General features: G+C 46.0%; 1 protein-coding gene across 1 annotated transcript; it reads right to left on the minus strand.

Moving 5' to 3' along the window:
• Window positions 1-8,197: 8,197 nt before the first annotated feature.
• On the minus strand, window positions 8,198-23,288 carry LOC119440494 (cuticle protein 10.9). Its single transcript, XM_037705397.2, has 3 exons — window positions 23,155-23,288; window positions 17,038-17,175; window positions 8,198-11,310 (listed from the first exon to the last, which is right to left on the minus strand). The coding sequence occupies exons 1-3, from the start codon at window positions 23,164-23,166 to the stop codon at window positions 10,948-10,950; spliced, it is 513 nt and encodes a 170-aa protein (XP_037561325.1). The 5' UTR covers window positions 23,167-23,288; the 3' UTR covers window positions 8,198-10,947.
• Between the last annotated feature and the right edge of the window lie 2,679 nt (window positions 23,289-25,967).

Genomic DNA, 25,967 nt, shown 5'->3' on the forward strand with positions numbered 1-25,967 from the left:
AATATAAACCGAAATATCACGTGTCCCCCGTGCACGGCAGATGCTTTGACAAAGGACTAATGTGGTTGTAATGCAAGGCGATAATTGAAAGATAAGGTGGTGGCTAGGCAAAAAAAAGGGGGTTGGGGGAGGTTTCATAGAAATGGCATAGTGCAGGTCGAGAATAACGAGGGTGCATTTTAAAATCATCAATTTAATTTTGAATTATTCTTGCTCTTTGTCTTTGGCTGTGATGTCCCCAGCCGTAATTCCTTCATCGGCCCCCTGTACCACGGTTTAATATACAATAATGATCTACCATTACACGTGTCATGCAAAATCTGCATGTACGCTGATGATTGTGTCATTTACCGCTCAGTTACTAATAATAATGATCAAATCGATCTTCAGCAAGAAGCTAAACAACATTCAAAATTGGTGTCAACGTTGGTTAATGGTCTTAAACCCTACCAAATGTAAAGCAATGTCGGTTCTCTCGCCGTTCTAACCCCTTGGCATTTCAATACGAAATCACTAACGAACTAATTGAGTGTGTAAACAATTATAAGTACCTGGGTGTTACCGTCTCAAATGATCTGGATTGGTGTCTGCATGTGACTAACGTTATCTCTTCAGCTAACAAATCACTTGGGTTCCTACGACGTCACTTAAAAAACACACCACAGCATGTGAAACTATTAGCTTATAAGACACTAATACGACCCAAACTAGAAAACGCATCAGCCATTTGGAGCCCTCGCCAGACTTTGCTCATTACCGCCCTTGAGGCATTTCAGAATCGAGCCATCCGGTTCATTCACTCCGCCTTTTCGTATGATGTCAGTGTAACTTCAGTTAAAAGCGGAATCTGGCATACAAACCCTTTCCCACCGCCGTTTAATTGCCAGCTTATCGTTATTTCACAAATTCTACCACAGCGTGCTCAATCGTGCATCATATATCTTGCCACCATCACGCATCTCCCATCGCACAGGACATTCCTTTAATGTAGCTCGTCCACGTGCGCGTACTATCACCTTTGCATCTTCTTTTTTCCCTCGAACAGCCAGAGACTGAAACGGCCTTGCGCACAACATCGTTTCTATACCCTGCTCATCTGTCTTCATTAAAGAAATTACCTCGCATTATGCCGTGTAACATTTTATATTTTTTGTATCTTATATTTTTGTAACCCACCCCTTATGTAATAGCCCGAAGAGGGGTCTTTAAGGAAATAAAGTGAAAGTGAAAGCCTATGTTAACGCCAGGTTTGGCCGCTCAGTGTGATGCGTGATTAGAAATAAATGCTGGAAAACGAATTGGGCTGTTACAAAATACGGTTTAAGGTATAGTTGACCAGGTCATAAGCTTTACCACCACCTTGATTCGGTGTTGTTTGTTTAAAATATGTCTAAGCTAACTTCGTGGTATTAGTAATTCTGATTTGCTCTTTTTTATATTAAACTTCCTCTGCTTCGTAGTCACCTGTGGCTGATAGCGAAATCCCGCTCACTTCCAGGTGTAACCCTGTTATGAGGATATCAATTTGACAAATCCCAGTGATCAATGATCATGTTTATTCAAGCTTCGTTGTTAAATAAAACGGCCTCTCTCACTCTCCTTCATCGGGCACCTGTACCACGGTTTTAGCAAAGAAGGATAAGAATTACAATGCGCACAATGATCTCACAGTCTTGTTCATTATCTATTCCGGAGAGGAAATTTAGCTTGATCACAGCCGCTTGGTTTCTATTTAGCGTAGAATTTAGAACTTCTGCATTGAGTCAAATCGTTTTTGCAACTTCATGCCACTCATTTTGTAGCATATTACCTTATATTCCTCTCATAAAGGTAGTTTATTTCATCAGGAAAAAAATCTTCATGAACAGCAGCAAATATGACATAATGCTAACGGTGCAATTCGTTCTAACTGGCTCAGTGATATTCACATTGAAAAAGAAAAATGAAAAAAAGGGGACACACGATTTTGCGTATACCAAGTTTAAGGGTATACGGCCAGATGTTGCAAAAAAAAAGTAATAGGACCACTCCTGGGCTAAATGTGCAATCTGACATGTTACCTTTATAAGTACACATTGTAGGCTTTTGTACATTGCTCATACAATGAGCTAATTTCCGTACAAAAAACTAGCGGCTTTTCTTTCTTTTGAACCGCGCGTCGGATACAAATCGCGTGCTTATGCAGGCGCAGCGAAAGAAAGCGGCAAGTTTTATTAGAACACACTGATGCTTACTGGTCAACAGTCAACAGCTCCAAAAGGAGTACCTTCGTCCCTACCTATTTACAGTATCATTAAAGCGAAGACGTGAACGATAGTAAAATATCAGCGACAGAACACAGCCATTTTTTTTTGCTCTTTCCGTCCTGTCAGATGCAAGCTAATGAACTTGTATATGTGTAAAAGTGATACCGATAACTCTGGTTGTGAAGAAATGGTGAATAAAAAAACAGGTACTGTATTCACAAGAAGCATTTATGCTAGAATTATTCACGAGAGAGAATTCCAGCGAATCCTGACGCTGGACACGTTAGCGGAAGCGGCTGACCAATGGCAAAAGTAAATTACGAGCTAAAAGCTTTGTGAATTTGTGCATGGAAGCTTGATAGAATGATGGCACCGAGCGCCACCTCGCAGAAATTGCACGCGTTGAATCAGCATGCAGCCTTCGGTCTCTACCGGCAGATGGCAGCAACGTGTGCATTTTGACCTCCTCCTAGATATGAATCGGATCAACAAGGAGAATTTGAGCTGAGACGGGCTCTCTGGTGTGAAGCAGAACTAATGCCTTTCTTATCAAATCCATCTCTCTTTATCGCACAATTCTTTAGGATCTGAGTGGGCGGAAAGCGATGAGAGCCGCTGGGGCAGAGTAACTCGTGGCACGTGGAGCAACTTCTGCTCACAGTACATTAACAGTTCGCATACTCGCTCACGAGTAAACTGAATCCAATTGCCCTAGTCACTTTTTCCACCCACTTACACATTTCTTTTTCTTCAAGACACTCTTTTACATCAACAGGCATACCTTTTCCCTATTGCCAGTGCAGAAACTGACCGCTTAAGCCCAAGTACTCAAGCATGCTACCCCTCCATAAAACATTGCCGTCGTGTAGCGCCTCGTGCTAGGACCTTTGTTCCTTTACAACTAGAAGAACCCAAGGATTATATCTTCTTTACTACATCTTTGTCGCTAAAACTGGTCTAGCGGGAGGGTGTGCGGTTGGATAAAAACTGGTAAGTTTCGGCCCAAAGGGCGAATCACCTAAAGTGATAACAATGGGATAGCTCCCGGGCTCCTAGAACGGTGTTCTAACAAAACGCTGGGCTGTAATGTTGGTGCAAAGCAGCCAGCGAGGGCACCACTGCTACGCAGTAGAAACTGTGCCCTTGCAGCTACTATAGGCATCTAACAACACTGGCGTGATGAGGAGTGCGGCCATCAGTGTTGCAGACATCGCACCTCGATTGGGCTCGCCACCCTATACCTCCATGCACGAGGTGAAACCGAAGGAAAACTGTCGGCGTTTGTAGCTTGAAATCTACTGTCCGTTCCGCTATAAGACCACTTTATGAACCACGATGGGGTGACAGCCGCATGATGGCCTTGGTGGGGTAGGCACAAAACTGCTCAGCAGGAACTCTAAGTAACAACAGCCCATGCCAGCAGCGGAAGGCAGAACGCTGCTAGGGTGGCTATAGAATAACGGGCGCTGCTGCAGAACTCATGCAGCAGTATAGTTACTTAGAGCGGAACCTGAAGGTGCGTTAACTTGGCTGTGCCGTTTTAGCAGCCAAACGCATTGCGCGTGTCTCACATCTGTGGAGACCTTCTATTATACCTTCGTAATCCTCCTCGCACTGGGTCACGCATGCGACGTCGATACAGTGACAGCTCGATGGTGGGGACGCAAGTGCTATTGCAATAATCATAAGGTCACCTGTTTTTTATCCTCCATCGCGTGGAGTGAAGCTGTTATTTCGTGATGAAGTAGCCTCAGCGGAGCGTGCATGTCATCACTTCTCGCAGTCATTCGTCGTGGAATGTGTAATAACGGAAGTGCATGTAGTAACGCGTCACAGAACAAGGCCCCTTCCTCGGCGACGAACACTATTGCGGCCATGTATTCCTTTCTCCCGCTGCAATGGGCGATTGTCCGCTAAACATTTTACTATGACCGTAGTCAAAGGCTCGAAACTTGGTTTGCTGTGTCCGGCTGACCATGCTTTCCGTTATACCGCGGTCGGTAGGCCACCTCTTCATCGGCACTCTCGCCATGGGGGCGAATACTGCCTACCAAATCCCAGTGTCTACATGCAGTTGAGCGCCCGGCGCACTACAAACAGAGCTACCGCGAAGCATTCGATCGTGGCAATTTGCGCCGGATTTCGTGGCACCCATGCATGCACTTCGGAGGCCACAACACGCAACACTGTAGTGGATGATGACGACGTTGTGCCAATTAAAAAAAAAAGAAGTTGCTCTTGAGAAAAGATGACAATGCGCGCCGTGAGAACTTGGTGCTTTTACATTAAAAAAAATCCATGAGCCATTCCACTCTGTGAAGGTGGTATAGATGGTATATCTAAATGTACAACACAGAGAAACACAAACGTTTTGGTAGTGTTTATTTTGGCACGCAAGTTACTCTTGCTTTGTGGTCGCTATGGTAGACGGCCAAGCGTACGTTGACGACGATGGATAGGTTCTTGGTGAAAGTTAAGTCCAAACACGAGCACCTCGTGGTCGTTGGCACCTTGGGATCGGTGTAGCACTGCCGCCCTAACCGTTCGAGCATAAACTAGGGCAGACATTTGCTATCTAGCCGCGACACGTCCACGTTGAAGTCGCCAACGAAGAGGACTGGAGTTCGATCGTCATTGGCCCGGATCAAGCAGCCATCCAAGCAGTCCTCTATGTCGGGCTTGGAAGAGGCAGGTCAAACGCACATGGTGGCAACGAACGAGACTCTAGCCTATTAAATAGGTGCGGGGTTCCCAGCACCTTACAACCTTCTTAGAGGGACAAGCGGCTCCTAGCCGCACGAAACAGAGCAATAACAGGTCTGTGATGCCCTTAAATGTCCGGGGCCGCACGCGCGCTACACTGAAGGAAGCAGCGTGTCTTTATCCCTGTCTGAAAAGACTGGGTAAACCCGTGGAATTTTACGGCGTTCACGTCGGCACTACATGCCGCGCTTTCTATTTCTTGGGTGGTGGACGAAACGTCGTACGGCATCGTTGCTCACGTATATGGCAACTCCGCCCGCACGCGAGTCGACTCGACGGTCGCACGCGACGCCAGTGTAGCCGTCAACGTCAACGCGCTCTTCGTGCCGCACCACCGGGTCGGCGGCGCGACGTATAGACGCTTGTTCGCCGCGTCGCGGGCACGTTATTCTTCTCGGGACGGCAAGTCAGTGGCGAGACGCTGACGGTCACATTTCCCGTCACTGCTCTCTGCGTCGTTCCTCATAAAATCGCTGTTCTTCGGGTGTACGAACCAGTCGTGGCCGCCCCATGTCTACAGTGTACTTCTAGTACACTGTACCATGTCGAAGGCGGATCTAAAATGAGACCGCAACTTCATCTGCTCTAACGTATGACATTGCGCGCATTCGCGCGTGTGCTATACGGGGAAATTCGTTCGAGCAGATGTCGTTTCAAGGACACAGGTGGCGGTTAAAGCGCGCTTCGATGCCATGGAAACAGATGCGAGGATGATTGTTTTTTTGCTCAATGGAGCCAGTTGTGGAAGAAGACGACGACGACGACGAGCGCGCGAGCCATGGCACGAGCGCGTTCACGCGGTTGCGCAAAGTGGTTCCAGCGAGCCGTGGAAGAAGACGAGGACGCTCGAGCCGTTGCTGATGATGATAGTTTTTGTTGGCAGACAACGGAGATGCCCTAGCCATATACAGCTTCGCTGTAAAAGGTTCACAGCTGGGAGAATTGTAGAAGTCTGACCCATCGCGCAGGCGCAGTGGCTAAGGCTCTATTGCTGAGCCCGAGAGTGAGAGAGAGAGAGTGAGAGAAAGAGTGAGAGAAAGAGGCAATTTTAATTTGAGAAACGCAGGGAAGTCCACCGGAGGAGCTTTGCCTCTGGCTACTTCCTGTTGGAAGCCATGTGTAGTGGGCAGTGTGTAGTGAAGACAGTGTGCAGTGAGCAGTGAAACACGTACACATGCTATGTGCATACATGTTCTGTGCACAGCACGTGATAATGCTAAAGCACCTATCGTGCAGTTCTAGAGCTTGCAAGCGAAGCCGCTCTCCATGAAAAATGCCACGAGTGCTCTTGTTGCTCGCAGTGACATATGAGTGTTGTTCCATGGCCCCAGAACGAGGGGGTCCCGCTCCGAAAGAGATCTGTCCTATACAAACCGGAAAAATGAAGTCGGGTCTCTGATGATCTGCGCTGCAATCAGGGCTGTCACAGAGGATATGGGAGAACGTCTCGGGATTGTCACGTGGCTGACAGTTCGAGTCAGTTGAGCTTGATGCCGCCACTGTGATTCCCTGCTGCGTTGGCCGCATGTCGAAGGGTGTGAAATGCAAAAGCGCTCATTTACTTAGATTCAGGTTCACGCTGTTGAAACCCTAGTGGTCAGAATTATTCTGGGTCCCTCTACTGCAAAGTTTCTCAGAGCCACAGTGTTGCTTTGGGACTAAAGTGGAACTTTGTGCGAGTTGTAGGATTTCAAAACAGCTCGAAATGACGGAAATGTCGAACAAATTTTTTTTCTGCGTGTGGTTCCCTACCATTTTTGCGCAGCTTCCAAATTCCAAGTATGTTTTGGGACGTCAAAACTTATGATTCAATTAGTAAGTTACCGAAGCCCACAGATTTTTTTTTGTGTTTGTGTGCGCCCGAGAAGCGCACGCAAAAATGATGCTAATGAAACGATTCCGAATCATCTTAGGTACTCTCTATTCGCTATAGATGCAAATTTATTCCTATCTTCATAATAAACCTGATGTAGGGCAAAACCTGCTGTTATGACAGCTTTGTCCAAATTCTGGTAAGTTGAACCTGAGCTATCGATTGCTTGTTTTCCGGAGCATCTCTTAATCGCCATTTTTGCCTGCATCCAGTTCTGGCTAGTACAAGTAATATTCTAGTCCGAGTGCCAAATACCACACTGAGACATTGAAACATGACTAAATTATAGTAACAACAAATTTATCCGATATGCAGAGATAAACACGACATTTTGAGATTCTAAAACGCTTACCTTAACGTGGCTGTCCAAATATCTCCTAGATAATACTTCACCTGATGAATTCCCTTTCCGTTTATCGTTTAATTGAGTCTCATTCACTTCCGTTGTATGTTTAATTATTTCGTAACAAAGTGCTGCGCTGCACGTGTCAAAGTTTTTTTAGTGTCTTGTATTAATATTTATTCGTGGCGTAATATATACGCTGTAAGAGCTTATTACGTGACTTCTGCGTAGTATGTTGACTGGCTGTGGCTTCACATCTGCTAGGACCGTATTTCGCAAGGATTGTTTGGCTCTAAGCTTTCATTTCTCGTTACCCTTCGTGCCGGTGTCTAATTTCGGCGATAGTGGCTACACGGCTTTATGCGAACTAATAACAATAGGTCAATCGAACAGAAAATGAAAATAATTGTTGCGAAAGACGGTCCTTGATTGCTAAATTGAGCTCTTGTAGATACGCAAGCATTGATTGCGTTTCTTCTGCTTACGAAATATAAAAATAATTGCGGCTTTTCAGCTGCTAAGAGAGCGAGTTATGCTCTCATAATAGTAGTATTCCGACGTTAACCCGCACATATATGCACGCGTATACCCCGACCAAGTAAACCCACTCTGTGGATTCTGTCGGGAACTAGCAACACTGAATCACATAACATGGGACGGCAAGGAGAACAATAAGCCTCCTCCTAACCTCATGGTCTCTCCCTCACCTGAAGCATGGGTGGCGGTGCTGCTCAGTTATAACATGGACACCCAAATCCAGGCCATAGAAAGAGCTGAAGAGGTCGCCATCAAACATCGCTTGACGGCCATCTCGTCCACCTGAAGAAAACGCGCCTAATAACTCCCCCTGACGCGGACGGAATAAAGTTTTTCCTACCTGCCTACTCCGCCCTTTTGGAATAGTACGTGTGTTTTCGGCTTCGTTTGCTTTAGCATAACTACCGATTCGATGAAGAACCCAAGAAAGTAGAAACGAGAAAACCAACATTTTTATTTCAGTAAAGCTGGCATTAAAGCAATGAATACTGGCAGCGCTCATGCGCCAATACCAAGGCTTTTTCTTGGTTCCCTTCACAAGAAATCAATTACCTGCACACCGGAATAAGACAAAGCCATAACATCAAGGAAGTTCACAAGGACTAGGACGCATACAGATACCAGGGAAGAAACACATAGAAGAAGAAGACGCGCAACAACAAGAAAACAGCATTTCGAGTATAGGGAAATGGGAGGGACTTTGGTATAACACTGAAAAGAAGGCCAGCACTTAAAGGCTTCATGGTCCCAAGCACCTGAAAACTAACTTTGCATCTAAATAACGCGTAAAGTTTTCTCAAACAGTTCATATCTATTTATATTCACTGGTATCATAAAGAGTATTTGTTTTTCAGAACCCTGTGCATTGCTCTGAGTGTCGTGCATCAACCTTAAGATTTATGAAGCTCTTATGTGCAGACTCCAACATTCTTACAACCAGAAAAAAATTGAACGGATGCGTGTTGGTTATGAGATAATACTATCACAAAGTGCTTTATAAATGGAAATAAATAAAGGTTGCCTCATTCCCCACAAGAACATCCAGTGGAATCACGTAGACACCTCAAAAACTCTGACAAAGTTTTCAATGAGGCAGTATGCAATGTCAAAAGAAATTTCTGTCAGAGCTCCTGGAAATATCAGGCGCTATTTTTAATGAAGTACATTGTCACATCTTCTCTCTGCACACGCAGAATGTGCAAAGCTGATTTAATTGGAAGCGACATGTAATAAAAACAGCGACGAAGTTGTGTCGTTGAATATGCTTTCAGACATGCCACAAGTTATTATCCTACATACGAGATAGAATAAAGGAACCCAACACCAGAATGTGAGTCCTGAGGCTTAGGAGAACCTTTGTACACTCTTATCCATGGCGCGCAACTATAGACATGATATAAAAGGAGAGACACATGTCTTAAGGTATGAGAGATGGTGCTGTTCCTCCAGACGTTTTTATGCCAGAGGTATTCAGCCATCCCAAGCATTTATATCGAGTAGGCTTTGGCACCACCTGATTAGTTTGCTAGTAACGACAATTTTGACAGATTATGGCTGGTTTCTATAAAGTATAGCAATGAATCAGGGGCTGTATAATGCAACGATTGTTTTCATTTTTAGTTTTCCCTGTCTTTCTTCATTAAATGGCATGACCCCACCTCTTCGTGATCGCTTGTACCATACACTCGTTTTGACGAGTGATAAGAAACTAATAGAATGGAATGAAAAAAATCCTTACATAATACGACCCCAGATACTTGTGTCCTCATTCCTCGTAAACAATGCACGACGATTTTAATGCAAGACATGGCTCATTATGTTACCAAGCGGCAGAAATTTCCAGCACAAAATATCGCAACCATTTAAACTTATGCGAAGTACAGTTACCACGTAAGTTACGCTATGATAAACTTAACGATGTCTAATAATGAACACGCCCGTTCATGTTGGCTACCTTTACAATATGGTGTCAGTAATTCAACTTAGTCTTGTCTTCAATATCCCAACGTGGGCGACGTGCTGTTGCTTCTACAAAACGCAACAATGCAACTAAATGTACTTAATGTACTAAATACACTAAATGCAACGTGCCTCCTGGTGCAATTGTCTGAGCACCCCTGTTTTCGTGAAACCACGTCCGAGCAGGCAGCTCTTCACCGGTCAGTCTAAATATCCGCCAGAAATGAAGTAGTTACAATGAAAGAGCACACATTTAAATAAAATCATGATCCAAGACTGTGCCAACCGAAACACCACATGAAGTACAAGAGACAAGGCGCTAAATATTAGGAAAGCTTGTGGCTAAGCGACCCACCACTGTACAGTTTCCACATCTGACACGAATACTGTCGCACATGGCTATGACAAAGCAAAACAAACGATTTTCTTCAAAGGCTGATATCGGTCAAAACCACAGAGTCAGATATTTGGAAGTGCTGCAAAGCAGTAGAATTAGTAACCTAGGTAGGTGGCACTTCTAGGACAACCTTCTTTTATTGTGCTGCCTCGCGTTTCTCCCTATTTCATTTTTTCATTCATTTCACGCGACAACTAGTGCTAATCTCGAGAACTAATGATCCTGTATGTGGACTTTGTTAACGTATGCGTCGATTGAAGCCACTCCTTGTTATCTGTAGTGTTATGCTAAGCATGCGGCCTGATAAGCCTCTTTATCTTCCATTGCAAAGCTCGTGTCAGCTTCCGGCAAGATACATGCCATCATTAGCTGGGTTTTCGAATAACACAAGAGTTGCTATCGAAAATAGGGATGGTGGACTTTTACGTTGATGTCTCGCCCTCCCATGTCGTCCATGATCTGATGAACTATATTGTAGTGGCAGTGGTGGCGCCACCTACAGGCGGGCTTCGCATAGCAATCTAGACCGACGGTTTTCACGTGAGGACGAGTCTTACTGAGTCCACTAGGGACGTTAGCGACACTCCGAATGCAGGTGTGCGAATGCAATGAAAAGCGAGCCGGGCACTCTTTTTCGACATGCGTTTGTCCTTTCTGGAAACCTTAGATGCGGCGGATAAGCGTACGGATGACCTTCTCTTCGTGACCTCTCAAGTAAAAATCGGATGAATCTCCATTCATCGCGAGCGCTACTGGGTCTACTCTACAGGCAACACCTTCCTGGGGTCTTACTCTGTGGTTCAGACGCGGCGCCTGGCACCATGAACTATCAGTAGCGTGATCCATAGCCGTGGTGGTGTCCAGCGAAAGCGTACGCCGGCACTGTGAGCTTGGCGTACGTGGGCGCCAGGAAAGCGGCAGCCGCCTTGACCACGGGACCGCTGACCACTGGGTTGGCATTGTAGACGGCGTCGGCGCTAGCGCCGGCCTTGGTTCCTGGCTCGTTCGTCTCGATCGTGGTGCGGAAGCCATGAGCGTCGGCGACGTAGTTTACTCGTCGGTACAGTCCGTTCGCGTCCGTGTATCCGTAGGAGCCAGTCTTCACATTGTTTGAGTCGCTCTGCTCGTTACGGAACTGTTTGTTGCCATACTCGTCCACAGTGTCGTAGCCGAACGTGTACGGCTGCGGAGGCTGAGGGGGAACAGATGAAGAAGATTAGAAGGTTTTGATGACATTGAAATGACACAAATATAAGGAAATCTCTCATTATCTGCGAACTGGCATAGACCTGAGAAAAGGAAGTGTTACCTTTAGCGCTCAAGGACATAATGTCGGCGCAACGACACAACTACAACGAGATACACGTAGACACATGACACAGGCACGTCCAACTTTGCGTGATGCATATTCATTTGTCGTGTAGACGTTGAAAGTTCATAAAAACGGCAACTTTCACAGTGTTCTTTTTATACTTTCATTAGAAATGGCTGGTTATGCTTAAAGCTGTCGCAAAACAAAACTAAAGATTTGAAATCTAACTTAGCGAGGTAAAAGTTTGGGTTAGCTCGTGGATCCTCCTGGATATGCTTAGAACACATTGATGAGTATGACCAGAGACAAGCAACAACACAGACTGTGCTTACTTTAGTTGATTTTATTAAAGACGATGGTGTTTCTTCGGATTCCTAAACGCGAAAAACTTTGTCTGTCTGCCTGTCACTCGATTCAACGGCCCGGCCAAAACCAGTTCAAACGTCCGGCCAAAACCAGGAAAGCTACTAGCACTGGGGGCACGGGGTCATACACGTCAACATTATACAGCGCAAAGGAAACCCCATGCCTATTTGAAGCAAAATATATGTGCATAACCGTGGTCCGCAGCGTTCATTTCATTAAGAATGCACATTGGACTGGGTTTTACGTTAGTAAATGAAAATCAACGCGTTATAAATGGTGTCGAAGAGACGCTACGCGTTAAAAACAAGCCGACTGAAGCCACGGCTCTGTAGCCGGATTTAAGCCAACACTAATAAAAGGTCCCAACAGATGACGCGAGAGCAGGGCGAAAGCGGGAAATTTGAATTGAATTCAGCGAAACCTCCATTACATCCATCATGGGAGGAGTGAGAGGGCGTGAGAAGAGCGTGAGGGGTGGACGGGGGGAGAAGAGAGTGTGTTACGTTTCAGGGGTGGCAGAAGACTATCGTACTTAGACGTCATTTCCAGCGAAGCAAGCAGATATACGGCCAATTTTTGCATAAAAAACACTTATATGTTTGTGCAATGAGAACACCAAATTAAAAGTACAGAAAGCACCAATACGAAAAGTACGCAAGCACGTTTGTCACGTAATACATGGAACCACTCTTACTTCTACGTCATATCATGGGCTTGTGTGATGTTCAGATAATCCAACTCTTTATCGGGGACGGCAGTCAATGGCACATTTCACGGGTATTACCACACTGCGGCATCTCGACAGCCTCAACTTTGTGCTTTACCCTTGTGCTTTCACCATTCTTGCCTACAATTACGTAGCCATGAAAATTCTGTCAGCAACCGCACTCTGCACTGTACTGCGAAAAGTCTACCTGTGTTCACAAAGAAACACCACGCAGAAGCTTTTATTCACGCTACTTAGGCTCTTGAGGTATACAGGCCTTCGTGGTAGATTTTAAAAGCGCCGCTTGGCTACCGCTCTACCGTGTACGCGGATACAGTGTTTATGCTCGTCACTCTTTCTCTATCCTCCCCCCCCCCCCCTTCGCTCTTTTTATCTCTTTATCCTTCTATGCCGGGTAGCCAACCGCAACTACCTCTTGTTAGCCTTCCTGCATTTCTATGAATCATTCATCTCTCTCTCTCTCTAACAGTCAAACGCCCTTTATGCCCCGCCTCACACTATTAGGCAGTTTTAGTTTCACGTACGCAGAAGCTTTGCGCACGCAAACATGTAGAACTATCATGTCCGTAGAACCTTCATGTTTGCGTTCGCAAAGCTTCTGCGTACGTGAAACTAAAACTGTCCAGATTCCCGCATGCTACGTCTGCTCTGCCCAACATAGTATTAGCTGAATGAATGCGGGACAAATAATTGAAACCGCCGAGATGGCGTGATGTGGCAATATGCCTGTAAAGTGGGCCATCGATTGACCTATTCGATAAAAAATTACATTAAAGAGGTAGCGCACGTGCTTTTGTTATGACGTAGAAGTAACAGTGGTTCCAGGGGGTGTAACTATGTGTGACAATGGTGCTTGTGTATTTTTCATAGCGCAGTCATGTACAAGTGTCCCCATTGCGAATATGATCAGTTGGAAGTCAGCGTTCTCCGCGTCGTTTCATGTCTGCCCATATTTAGCCTTGCGCTGGAAGCAAATGCATGAGCCTAATGAAGCTTGTGGGACCGTACCCAAGAACTGCTCATCAGAAACAGGCGCAGGCTGGTCTTAAAGGGTTTGTGCAGGTAACTGGTATTGTACAAAAATATTACGTGTCTAACTACGTGTGTATTACGTGCCTAATAATAAATGTCTGTGACGCTTTTGATATGTCATTTCATGTGCATTTTTTATAATGGGTCTTCTTACATCTGTGATATTGTGTGATACACTTCTAGGGCGCGCTTTCCCTATTGCAGCATTTTAAATATCTGTACTGTACCTGTAGTGTTTGGGACGTTTATAATGTGTCATTTTATAAAGTGTCGTTTTATAATGTGTCTTCTGTCTTTCTTTACCTCGGTGATGTTATGTAATATACTTCCATGTTACTTCCATGCACATCCTGTGGCGAGGTTGCCACACTTAATCACATGTTATGGGAATGTCAGGACATAACAAACAATTCGGGCAGTGCCGACACCTCCGTCTCTTCCACCGCCAGCCTCCGCTCGCGTTGGAAGACCGCACTGCTCAGCTCGAACCTGACAGTACAACTCTGGGCCGTCCAGCGAGCTGAGGAAGCCGCTTCGAGACAAGGTCTCGGAACTAGAGCACTGCACGGGCCGATTTTTGCGGCCCGGGCCCGGCCCGGGCCCGTTTTCACATTGGGTGGCCCGCCCGAGCCCGATCAAAACTTTTATGGCGAGACCCGGGCCCGGCCCGGGCCCGGAAATAATCTACGTTACCCGCCCGGCCCGGCCCGCCACCCCTTTACCTTAAGCCCGAGCCCGGCCCGAGCCCGACTCGAAACCGGCCCGAACCCGGTCCGAGACCGAAAAATACAGGTTTTTCAGAGTTGAGAAGCCCGAGAATAACTCGCAGAAAGCCCGAGCCCGGCCCGGGCCCGCGTCAAAAAACCCGAGCCCGGCCCGGGTCCGGGTCAAAAAGCACACGCCGTGCCCGAGCGCGGCCCGAGCCCGTGAAAAAACTCCTCTACCCGGCCCGGCCCGGCCCATGGGCTGGGCCGGTCACGGGCTTTCGGGTAAGCCCGAGCCCGTGCAGTGCTCTACTCGGAACCGCGTCCGCGGCGGGTGCCCAGACCCACTAAAAATACGCCGGACTCAAATCTTATCGATTTGATAATAAAGTTTACGTTCTTCTTTCATGTTACTCATGTGAAAAGGAGTAGCCGCCCTCATCTACTGGTTCCAACATGTCCACATTTCTTCCTGTTAAAAAAGGTAAAATGACCCAAACCACGCCTAGGACGGGTCTTCAAATGGGCACAACTTTCTGCCCATGTCAAGCGCATTGTATTACCAAAGTCAAGTGCCATGATGGGATATCCATTGTGCTCGTTTGCGCACAGAAGTTACAAGAATGGTCTAAATGAACCAAGCAAAGAAAAAAAAAACAAGAAAAGAAGCTCCATGTTTCAATAGCCCTTTGTTGCGCAGCTCGCGGAAGTGTATTGCTGGGAGTATTGGAGGCAAAAGACCCTGCCTCTTTGGCTCCCGCTTCGCTTTTACGTAAATATTCCGTGATGTACGCGGAAAAATATGTTCAGTTAAGGGTAAAGAAGGAAGATTGATAGGCAAAACGCCATGCACTCGTTAAAAAGGCGTGATATCAACACGCACTCTCATACTATGTTGGCGCTGGGTCACTGGGCGTCAAATTCGTGGCAAATTGCTGGCTGTCAAAAGTGGTATTTGCCCTTCTTCAGCGCTGAGAGCCCAAGTGGGAACACGAGCCTTTGATATTGTGCTGGTGAGTGACAGATGACCGATATCTTCGTGACGCCCTTTTTAATGCGATTTTAAAAAAATTCTAGGATTTCTCACGCACTTTGCGGTGTCTACGTCTACAACCATTTTCCCGTCAGTCACTAGGCGTGTCCTGGTATATATGACTAAAGAATCGGGCTGTTGTGCTGAGCAAGCCGGGCTCGAAAGCAACCACCAAACCAACGTCAGTCACGGGGTATGGGCCGCTCTTCAAATTCTTTATCTCTTCTCTGGTGCTAAGCGGAGTCAAACCGGCGTCAGATATCATGAGCCAATCTTTTCTGAATATATATTCACAAACGCACTGCTCGCGGACATCGCCGTGGCGCAGATACATGGCGCATCTCGGTGGCGGCAATATGGTTTGTTGCTGCATTGTTTCAATACTAATCGCATTAACGTAGTCTTTCATTATGAGATGGGCTCTGCCGAAATATTTACGCAGGGTGTAGTTCATCCACTGACACTATCTGTGCGTTGGCTCTTCTAAATTCGCTAACGCGCTCTGTAGCTTTCAGCAGATACTTGCAGTAAATGATAAGGCGGGCCAGCAACAGCTGCAGCTGCTACGTCTGGCATATAAACTCCGCCGTTGCATCCGGCCTTTACTTTTGCCTCCTGTTTTATAACAAACAGTGTAATTTAAAAGGCTTGTGCCACAAAGAAAATCTTTGTCACAATGTTACCTACTTTGTGAACAAGTGAAGTAATTATGAGATATCAAAAATATAAATTGCACGCATGTTCAGATTGGAATGAGAGGTTATGTACTAGCGTGTACACAAAGAGATTGGTATGTGAACTGTGCTCCTATTCGCAGTGTGCCCCTTGTGAAGTACATGCTGCTCTTGGCAATGCGTAACGTGGCAGCTTATGTCAATCTCGGACACAGAGAATGCTCATACATTTAAAGTATGCTGAATATTTGTTAACTGGCAACACAACTTCATTTCAAATTTTTTTTACTCACAACGAGCAAGCTTCGTAATCCAGTGATAGAAATCAATCACACACATATCAGCATGATGACGGCTTCTTCGGCTGCATTCGCCGTTCCCAAAGTGGATTTTCTTCACTATAGTCGCAGAAGACTCACGAATGTGAACGAAGTTGATGGTTCCGCATGACTGGCACTTATAAGCGGATATAAGCTAAAATATCTGCGAATGTCGTCGTACGTCGCGCATGTCGAAGATGCCTGTCGAAGTGGCACAGCTTCAACCTGGCTTTCGCAGTGCGGATAATCCGTGCCAATTTTCTCGGTGATGGCAAGGCAGCCTTCTGCGAGCTAGCCTTTGACAGTAATGACCGTCAAGAAGAAATTGATTGTAATTGAACTGCCAAGAACGGTAAAATTTGTACGCTTACGCAGATCCGCGTATCGCGTAGCGAGTTGGTCATCAGATAAGCGTCCGTATACGTGGGCAGCGTCGAGACTGTCGGTGAAGACAGAATAAAAGAAGCGAGTTGATGCGGACTAATGAACGTGGGTTACATCGTGATGTGCTACCAAAGCTGTACTGCTGGAACGTACAACGCGTTCTAAGGCATGTCAAATCCTCCGTGTCAAAAGTGTCTTCAATTAGAAAGGTGTTGATAAAAATAATAAAATATTTTTGGCAGCAATACTTTTGTTATTTGCGTCTTAGCATGGCGCATTCTCTACATGAGTTAGGTAATTATTCCTCGATCGATAAAGCTTGCCACTTACATGAAATAAGAAAAAAAAAGCAAAGCACAAGACTTACGTAGACGGGTTCGCCCAGGCCAACCTTCGCGACAACAGGCGCAGCTGCGGCAGCAAAGACGGGTCCACCAAATCCGCCATGGTGGAAACCGAAGCGTCCGCCGGCGTAGGCACCCGCTGCCATGCACAGAAGGATAAGCTGCAAAGGAAAGTGAGTGTCAACACTGGCCACTTCAGTCCATGTTTTAGCACCTAGTAGATGCCTGCGATGTTTCTTGCGTTCTGCGACTATACTCTTTTAAACAGCGAGGCATAAGGAGGTTTAAATGAAACAATACCATCCCCTTATTTTAAGCGGTACCGCCTACGCTGCTCTCCTCGCTAGTATTGTGGTTTATATAAAGTCCTCCACTAACGTTAAGCTTTTAATTATAGTAAAATACGTCGCACGACGTAAACACTAAACGATTGTGATATTGGCCGCAAAGTTATATTACTCAACCTTGCTGGGTCACAAGCTGACCCCTTTTTGTAATCACTATCCTTTGCTAGCCGCCTTGAGTTCCACATATTAATAACATACTGATATAACAGCAAGTAGTGGGTATATGGGACAGTGAATAAAACAAGTCTGGGTCTTCTGCCATTTGTGTCCAGCATCAAGCATTTGAGCTATTTATTGTGATGCTTTGTAATGGAATGTAATGGAAAAACTTTAATGAGGTCCTTTGGAACGTGCACTACCACGTAGCGCCTTGTTATAATGATAAAAAAAACATTTAAGAGGTTATAATACTACACGTGCGTAGCGGGCAGGCATTGTGAAAAATACAGGAATAGGTATATATCATTCCCCTTGAATTTCTCTTTCTTTCGCGGATGAGCGTTCATAGGAGTAGACATGGCTGTGTGTGGTAACGAGCTGTAGGAAGACGAGAAGTAGGACAGCTTTGATTAAAAACAGAGAACTGCATGACTGACACCTCACGTCGTGGCGAAGCTGCGTGCTGATGTAAATGTTGGTATCGAAAGTCAGTTTCTTCAGGAGCACTGCAGGTGATCGGAATGTTACCGTGGCTTAGCGCTCCCGTAGCAACATTTGGTTCATGGAGCTGAGATCTTCAACTTAAGCTACGAGGAGCAGCGCAAGAGTCCGAACGCTCTGTCGACACTGGAATAAATTGTCGGAGAAACATGCTTCGCAGCAAGCGCATGGTGACACAGGTGCACATGCATAATTCCGCTAACGGGTCCTGGCTCCTGCGTGACTAGGACTCCGCACTTTATGAACAAATGCTGTTAGGTGCTAAGTTATAACAGTTTCTTCTGAAACTAATCTATTTGCTACGTCCATATTGTTTATGCTATACGAGAAGGAGCAGCTCAGGAATCTATAGATTCCACCGACGTCACGTGCATCCTATTGAGCACTGTTACAAGCGAATAACCGCACAGACACAGGACATTCTCGGTAAGGAGATGGCGGTTCATAACGTACTCCATCGCACGTATTAGCCTTAATTAGGGCGTTCCTTCCTTCTCGTCAAATAATTATGTCTTCATATTTTCGATTCATATTTACTTGATTTCGAAGGTTTCATTTCAAGTTCTCTCTTGTGGCAACTACGTCTGCTGTGTTCACGTACACATTTCATCATGGGCTGGACGAAATGCGGCATTTATTTGTGCATGAATATCATTCAGTTTGGAAATACGAACTATAGGGATCAAGCGCATGAGCTAGTCCAAGCAGCTCCAACGTACTTTATACACACGCCTTGTGAACTTGACGACCGGTACAGAGCCAGCTTATAGCAAGGTAACAGCGACCGACGTGTTTTGTGTCTTTGTTACTGATAACAATGTACTATGTTACTAATAATACTCTCTCTGAAGGGAAGAAATAGCACGGGAAAGAACTGTGCATCCTGTATGAGCCGTATGGCATCGGTGAAACGGAAGCGATGACAAAGGACAAGGAAGGAACTCAACCACTGCTTGACCGCTCATTCACTGGCTTTTGTTGGCCTTCATCCAAGCCATGAATAAATGCCAACGCAGCCTTCCCAGTCTGCTTAGTTAGGATCAACCTGAACCCTGCCTGTCATAAAACCGAAATAAACTTCAAGTGGGCTTGGATACGCTCTGTATCGTTCTGTCTCGTAGCAATCAAGGTTCTGTATGGTAGCAACAATACCTCCACTCATATTTTCCTCTGTTCTACCTGCGTGCCACTGGCGTAAAGTTGTTTTGAACATACAGGTGTCGACAATGGTGCTACACTTTATAGCATGCTGCATTCTATAGTATCCTTTGCGGTGCTAGCTTCTCCTCTATCGAATAGGCGCCCTCGTAGTCCTACAACGTAGAACGAGAGCATTATAGAAGTTGGCACACTCAGTTTTCTTTGAGCACAGACCGCTTTTTCTCGTTAATTGTGCTAAAGAAGTGATGTTTAAAAAGAAGGGATCGAAGTGAATATCAAACCACATAGAGAATATAGGAAATGTCCCTTCTAATATACAAATGGCATCAAGCAGAAATTTGGAACTCGACAAAAGGAGTTAATTTGCAGACAGTTTCTGTAAGAAATTGCGAAGCAAGAAAAAAGAGACGCTCGGAGCTCCTAGTTCATTAGCGCTGACGCGCTTAGTGACCACACAATAATAATGCCAAGAGTAAGAAAATTTTACCACTGAATTGCGAAGAACCAGTGTGCACATCGTAAAAATTCAGATGATTTTTTTTATAGCGGGTCAAAACTGGCACTTTTTCTGTCGGGTTGAAGACAGTTCTGCACACTTCATGTGCTTTAGGAACGCTGTGTTCTAAGAAACTTCTTATTGCGAAACGTTATAGAGGAGGGAAGGTTGTACTGAAGAAAACCTTAAAGCTGTAAGTGAGAGGAAATAGTAAGTCAAAAGAGAATGAAGCTTGTCAAAACATTGAAGACATATACACTCGAGCTCATTATAACAAAACTGCTCAAGACAAACTTTTATTTTTCTAAGACTTCTTCATGCAGTCAACCTCCCAAAAAGTTTGCAAAAGGCTTTGCATCGATATCCTGTCGCTGCGACAATCCGAATAAATTAACAAAGAGAAGAGCGTTGCAGGAACGCCATGGAGACAAGAGCTGTTAATTAAACAAAACGCACATGGGAAGACTCTCTATTTAGAGACATGGAAGTTGTCAAGTGAGAGTGTTCGATACACACTTAAGCACTAGCTGCGGCGTTCGAGATTATTTCTAATTTTAATTGAGCCTGCATGGGTGTAATAAACTACTTGTTGCTGGGACGGTCGGCCGCAGCGCAAAACCGTGCGCTGCGGGAAAGGAGACAAACGCAACAGCTCACGCGCGCGAACGTCCGCGGAAGTGCGCCGTGCAGAAAAAAAAAAAAAAAGAAAAAAAAAAAGCGCAAGAAAAAAAAAAAAAAAACGGGATGGGAGAACGCAGGAAAGGAATTTCGCTTGCTGAGGCTAGACGGGGCAAGTGGAGGGAATGTTCTTGTGGGCGGTGACGCTTGCCTACCCGAATCATTGGTTCACGGCATTGACATATTTCTGTCTCGGCTATTATTGAACGAATTTGAAAAAAAATCTTGCAGTAGAACGCTCCCAAGAGGGCACGTAACATCTTCCAGCTTAAACCAAAATTTTCTATGTTGCCTGCTGAGGGACCCTTTAGGCCAATGCAGAAACTGGAACTTTAATGAAAATTCTTCGAATCTTAATGCGTTAGCATTCTTAGGGTACTTCACACACTTTCCGAGATCGATCTATCTATCTATCTATCTATCTATCTATCTATCTATCTATCTATCTATCTATCTATCTATCTATCTATCTATCTATCTATCTATCTATCTATCTATCTATCTATCTATCTATCTATCTATCTATCTATCTATCTATCTATCTATCTATCTATCTATCTATCTAACCGTTTTCCCGCCTACCTTGGTCACTGGGTAGTCAGCGGTGGAATGGGTAGCACGTCGGGTTGTTGTGCTGAGGAAACAGGGGGTTCGGAACCAACCACTGAACAAACTTGGTTCACTGAGTATGTGGCAATGTGTACACAAGTGCCGCTCTTCAACGCACCTCGTTCACGCTGACATAGGTCGCTGTAGATGCGGGACTGGGTGGGTGCCACTGGGAATGTGCTCGTCTTAAATGAAAACCTCTTCGTTGCCTATACTTGGGCCACTGGATATGTTCCAGTAGGTAATTGCTGCTCTCCAATGAACGTCTTTGACGCGAACTTGGGTAACTAGGTATATGCCATTGGGAATGTACCGCTCTACAATGACGAAAAGGATCCCTTAAATTTCTCCGGCGCTGAGCAGAGTCGAACCAACGTCCACAACGGTTCCTCCAAGACAGCAAGGCGACGCATTAGCAGGCAGCGCCACAAATGCACTGGGTATGTGCCGCTTTTCAATGAACCTATCGCCAACTTGGGTTACTGAGTACGTGCCACTGAGTGTGCGGCAAGCGAGGGAGCACTTCTCAGCGTTCACTGCCACAGATGCGCCGCGCTTCTCGTCTCAGAGGCCATGTGCGGGCTTCGCGGCAGTGCCACTAGATGGCGTAGCGTGCCCAGAAAGAAGCGCGAGAGAGCATCCCGGTTGCCGCATGGCGCGTTTCTCAGCGTTTGCACGCACTGGTGCGCCCGCCATGCATTTCGGATGTCATGCGCAGGCTTCGCAGCGGCGGCGCTAGGGGGCGCCGAGTGTTCTTAGAGAAGCGCGACAGAGGAGCCCCGCGCCACTACCCGCCTCGTACATACCTCATTTCGACGGTTACCATGCGTTGTATCGCTATCTTGATTCAGTGCTAACGCATTACCGTCGATAATCATCGTGAGATGGGTTTTGCCTCAATTTCTCAAAACTTAGACATCGGAGGTTCTACTCTCCGAACTAACCTGACGCTCTCTTTTTTTTCTGTCGTTTATTCACGTCGACTCTCGTCTTTTACAATATAACCAAGCTTGAGGTAGTAATGTCCCATGCATCTGCCCTACATGTCTGTGTCTCTCTCCACACTTTGAGGCGTTCCAACGTTGAATGTTAAGTGATGACATGAACTATCCTAGCATCAAGCTCTTCTGCAAATGGCGAACCGCGTGCACGTCTAAATTTACTGCGTTCTTTTTTTCACACAGCACAAAGCCTGCGCGCTACCCACTAGTAGGTTGTCACGGGCTACTTCCTTTTATGAATTTTTTTCGCCGCATATTTTGACTCCTTCTTCGTTAGTAACGCAAGTACAGAACTCACGACGTCGGAAGAAACGTCTACGTCGCAGCCAACTTTGAACTGCAATATGAGCGTAATGATATAAAGCATATCCACCGTGCTAGCACATATCAAGACGCAGACACAGTGATGATGAACATAGCCGACCATTGTACGGGTACTGCTGAATAGGATTTTGCCTAGTCGCTTTTGCTGATATACGTAATACAAGAGCGTTATTTGTTATGGCCAAGCGCTGATCTCTGCTTATTGTTGCCTCCTTTAAAAGTTCTTGTGAGGGCGACTCAAACTATAACGAAATTGACTTATAGCGAATGCTAAGAGCTCCGAGGAGAAGTTCATTGTAAGCTGGCTGCTGTGGGATGTAAGTAACACGTCGGTAGCCTAAAACAGTCCTGTTGAACGTTTTCTGAAAATTGGTGAAAAAATTGATTGACTGTTTCCTTGCTTTCCTTAACGAGATCTTTACAATCAGAGCTGCAAGCTTCAACAGCAACTCATGTCAAAATCTATCTAGCTCAACTGATACAGAATTACAGTTCCCGATCTTTGGAGAATCACAGCTTCTGGTCTTCCATGACTAGAAGTCATTCTTTAGTCGTCCCTCCCTCTCCGACCTATTGTCACCCACATTTTTCTTTCGGCTGAAATTCTCTCCTGTCTGCGCGCCGGCTCGACGGCGTATGTTTTGCTTCACCTTTTATGGTGGTTTCCCGTATAGTGCCATAGTGCATTACTAATAGCCGTGGTTAGGCAAAACATGCGAATTGGTCGCGTTCGTCGAACAGTGCCCCTCAGGTATACACGCCTTGGTCAGCAAAACCGCTACAGCCGGCAGGTATCCACGACTGGAGGACGATGCATAATCCGAGAGCAGCCCAGCGCGCGGTCTCCGAGTTGCCGTTGCTCACCTTTGTGTACATCGTTGATCTTGTCTTTGGTGTGGGCGTCACTTCCGGAGAAAACTTCACGTCGCCGACGACTGGCGGGGTCCTTCCAAAATGCGCGGCTAGCGATCGCTCACAGAAGTTACACGCGTATGTGTATGTGTGTCCGTGTGACGTCCGGCGGGACGCGGCCCGGGTTTTATAGCAGCGAGTGGACCACTGGGCCTGCCCTAGTTCGAAGGAAAACACCCTTCTTTTTCACTTTCCTTCTTTCTGCCACCCCTTCCCGCATCTCACAGACAGTTATTCGCACGCGCGGCGCTTTGTTGAGCCCACCGTGGAAAGAGCGGTTGGGGGGGGGGGGGGGGAGGAGGTCACTCATCGCGCGGAGTTGCAGGCCGCCCCTGGACTCGTCACGTTGGGAGACCCGAAGCTCACTTTCCTGACGGCCGCGTGCGGATGGTCATCGCGCCTCCTCCTCTTCGCCGTTGCCGCTTCCTTCCTCCGAGGCGTCAGCGCGCCGTATTTGCTTTGTGCACCGGACGCTGAGCGGACCTGCCGCGAGTTCCGCTCGCACCGCTCGCCTCACACGCCGCGACCGCCCGGAAATAAGGAGGTGGACGAGACGCCGGCTGGACGGATCCGAAGCAAGGCTCCAATCTTTAGAGCGAAGCGCGTTCTCACAACTGCACGCATCTTCCATGTGTGCCCTGCATAAGCTGTCGCTGCGCTCCCCGCGTCACAGGCTCAATTGTGAACATTCGCCGCTGTTTGTCCGGTCGTGCTGCTGAATCGTGGCAGACGCAGCGTAGGGGCATCTCCGCCCAGACTTCTGCGGTTTACCCTTCCATAGCGCAAGCCAGTGACTACGTGCGCACAAATTGCTCACGAGCAATTCTGCCTCGTTTTCGTCTCTCGCTACTGCTTGGCCGATGGTAGTTGGCGTTGAGAAACAAAGACAATACCTTTGTAAGGCGAGTAATCGTGAGTGCCCATTAGTGCACCCGTGCGGGTAAAATGAAGTCTGCGTGCTCGGACCCTACGATAATGCCGGAGCGGCGAAAAGAGAAATGTAAAGGATGCCTAATATGCATGGCCTTGTGATATAGATTGCTCACGAGTTCGATTGAGAGAAAGCATGATGATACACGTGTTTGTTCAATGGACAGCGTTTAATCCGCAGGAAACTAGCTCTTTGAAACAAGTAGGCTCGCCCTCAATTTATCTTATTCGATGAATTAGTTGAATGTACTTTCCTTCGGCTGGTCGTAGTGGCCACATTTGTCAGTTCCATGAAATGAACTGCTTGCATAGTTCTTTGGGGTATTATATTGCGCTTCGTTGCAATGCGCTAAGATGAGAAAAAAAGAGTGAAATAAGTACTTGTGTGTGCAGAGACAAATGGTTTGCATTCACTATTAGGGCCCTTTTAGGGGAGAATATGAACTTCACTACTTCGAAGTTGATATCAAGAAAAAGTCACAGAGATAGCAAGAATTGTAAATTCGTATAATCACTTTGAATCACGCTTGAAACATGGATTTCATTAAAAATTTCGGGCCCGTATGAATAAAAGAGCTTGTTCACAAAACGGTTCGTAAAAGCAGGCGCCGGCAAATTATCAAATACTTAATGAATCGGGCAATAGATAGAAAGATAAAGAACTTTATTGAGGTCCTGATGGAATCCAAGCCCGTTTTATAGGAAGAGGATCGCGGGCCGCTCCCACGTAGGGACGGGGAGGCCTAGCCTCACCGCCGCGTCGTGGGCCTTCGGGCAAGAGTTCCGAAAATTACCAACTACAAGAAAAAGAAGCTTTATGTACTTCGCGCTTAAATATTATCTAAGGACATCAAGTTCTTCTGCTGGGGGATGCATGTCCTATACCGCTATCAAACATGATTTTTTTATTAACGAGGCTACAAGTGGTGCGAGACATTAACCTACCTAACACAAGGTGCTTGGTATGGGGCAGAAAATGCTTCACATTAAAAAAAAAAAAAGAGATGCGATGTCTCAGTTTTTTCAGGCATTCTGCCTGAAAAAAAAAAAAAAACAAGAAAACCTTCTGTATAGATGCCCAGTAAACGATAACATAGCGTAAGCACTGCCTAATTCTTCCTCTTTACGTTTGAAGAAAGGGTGCAAAACGAGACAGGGTAAGAGAATAAGGCAAACTATGCACACGAACTAAGACTCTGATTTACCGTTTTACCGAAAACAAACAAAATGTATCGCGGCCTACGACTCTATTACTGATAGAGGGCGTGAGAAATCAAACGTAACCATATCATAAGTAACTCCGTGAGACATTATAAGATAACGAGACAAAGTGGCTCACGTTCATACTTGTATTGTTTAACTATAGCGTCTTTTTCGTAATTTCACCAAGTAAAAAGAGTGTGTGGCACGATAAATTTTACAGATTCTTTTTTTTTTCCCATAATTTAAGAGATGGTGAGAGACGACATTTGTATTGGTTGCTAGTCTTCTGCGCAAGTTTTATCTAGTTTTGCATAGGTACTGGAAAATCTTCCCTATCATTTTTCTCGGACACTTTTGACGCCGGGATTCTCGCGATGCATCCCCCTTTCCTTTAATTTTAAAGTGCACGGAAAGTATGGTATGCATTGTTCTCCGCGCGGACAATTGCACTATACCTGATGACAAGAAAAAAAAAAAAGAAAAAAAAGCGTGAAAAACATGCAGCGAGTAGCTGATTGCGGGAGAAGACCCGGTTTTGATTTACACGCTTCCCAACACGAGGCGTTATTGTTCCCTACGCTCCTCGCTATGTTATCTTGCAAAATTATTCGCCAAACCAGCTCTGGGCGTCT

This window comes from Dermacentor silvarum, chromosome 2 (assembly GCF_013339745.2).
Source record: "Dermacentor silvarum isolate Dsil-2018 chromosome 2, BIME_Dsil_1.4, whole genome shotgun sequence".
Classification (NCBI taxonomy): Eukaryota; Metazoa; Arthropoda; class Arachnida; order Ixodida; family Ixodidae; genus Dermacentor; species Dermacentor silvarum.

What these genes read in the sequence shown, in the direction of transcription:
- LOC119440494 (XM_037705397.2), bottom strand. An exon ending in GCCTGGGCGAACCCGTCTAC is followed by an intron (nt 11,311 to 17,037) that starts GTAAGTCTTGTG and finishes GTTCCCCCTCAG; the next exon opens with CCTCCGCAGCCGTACACGTT.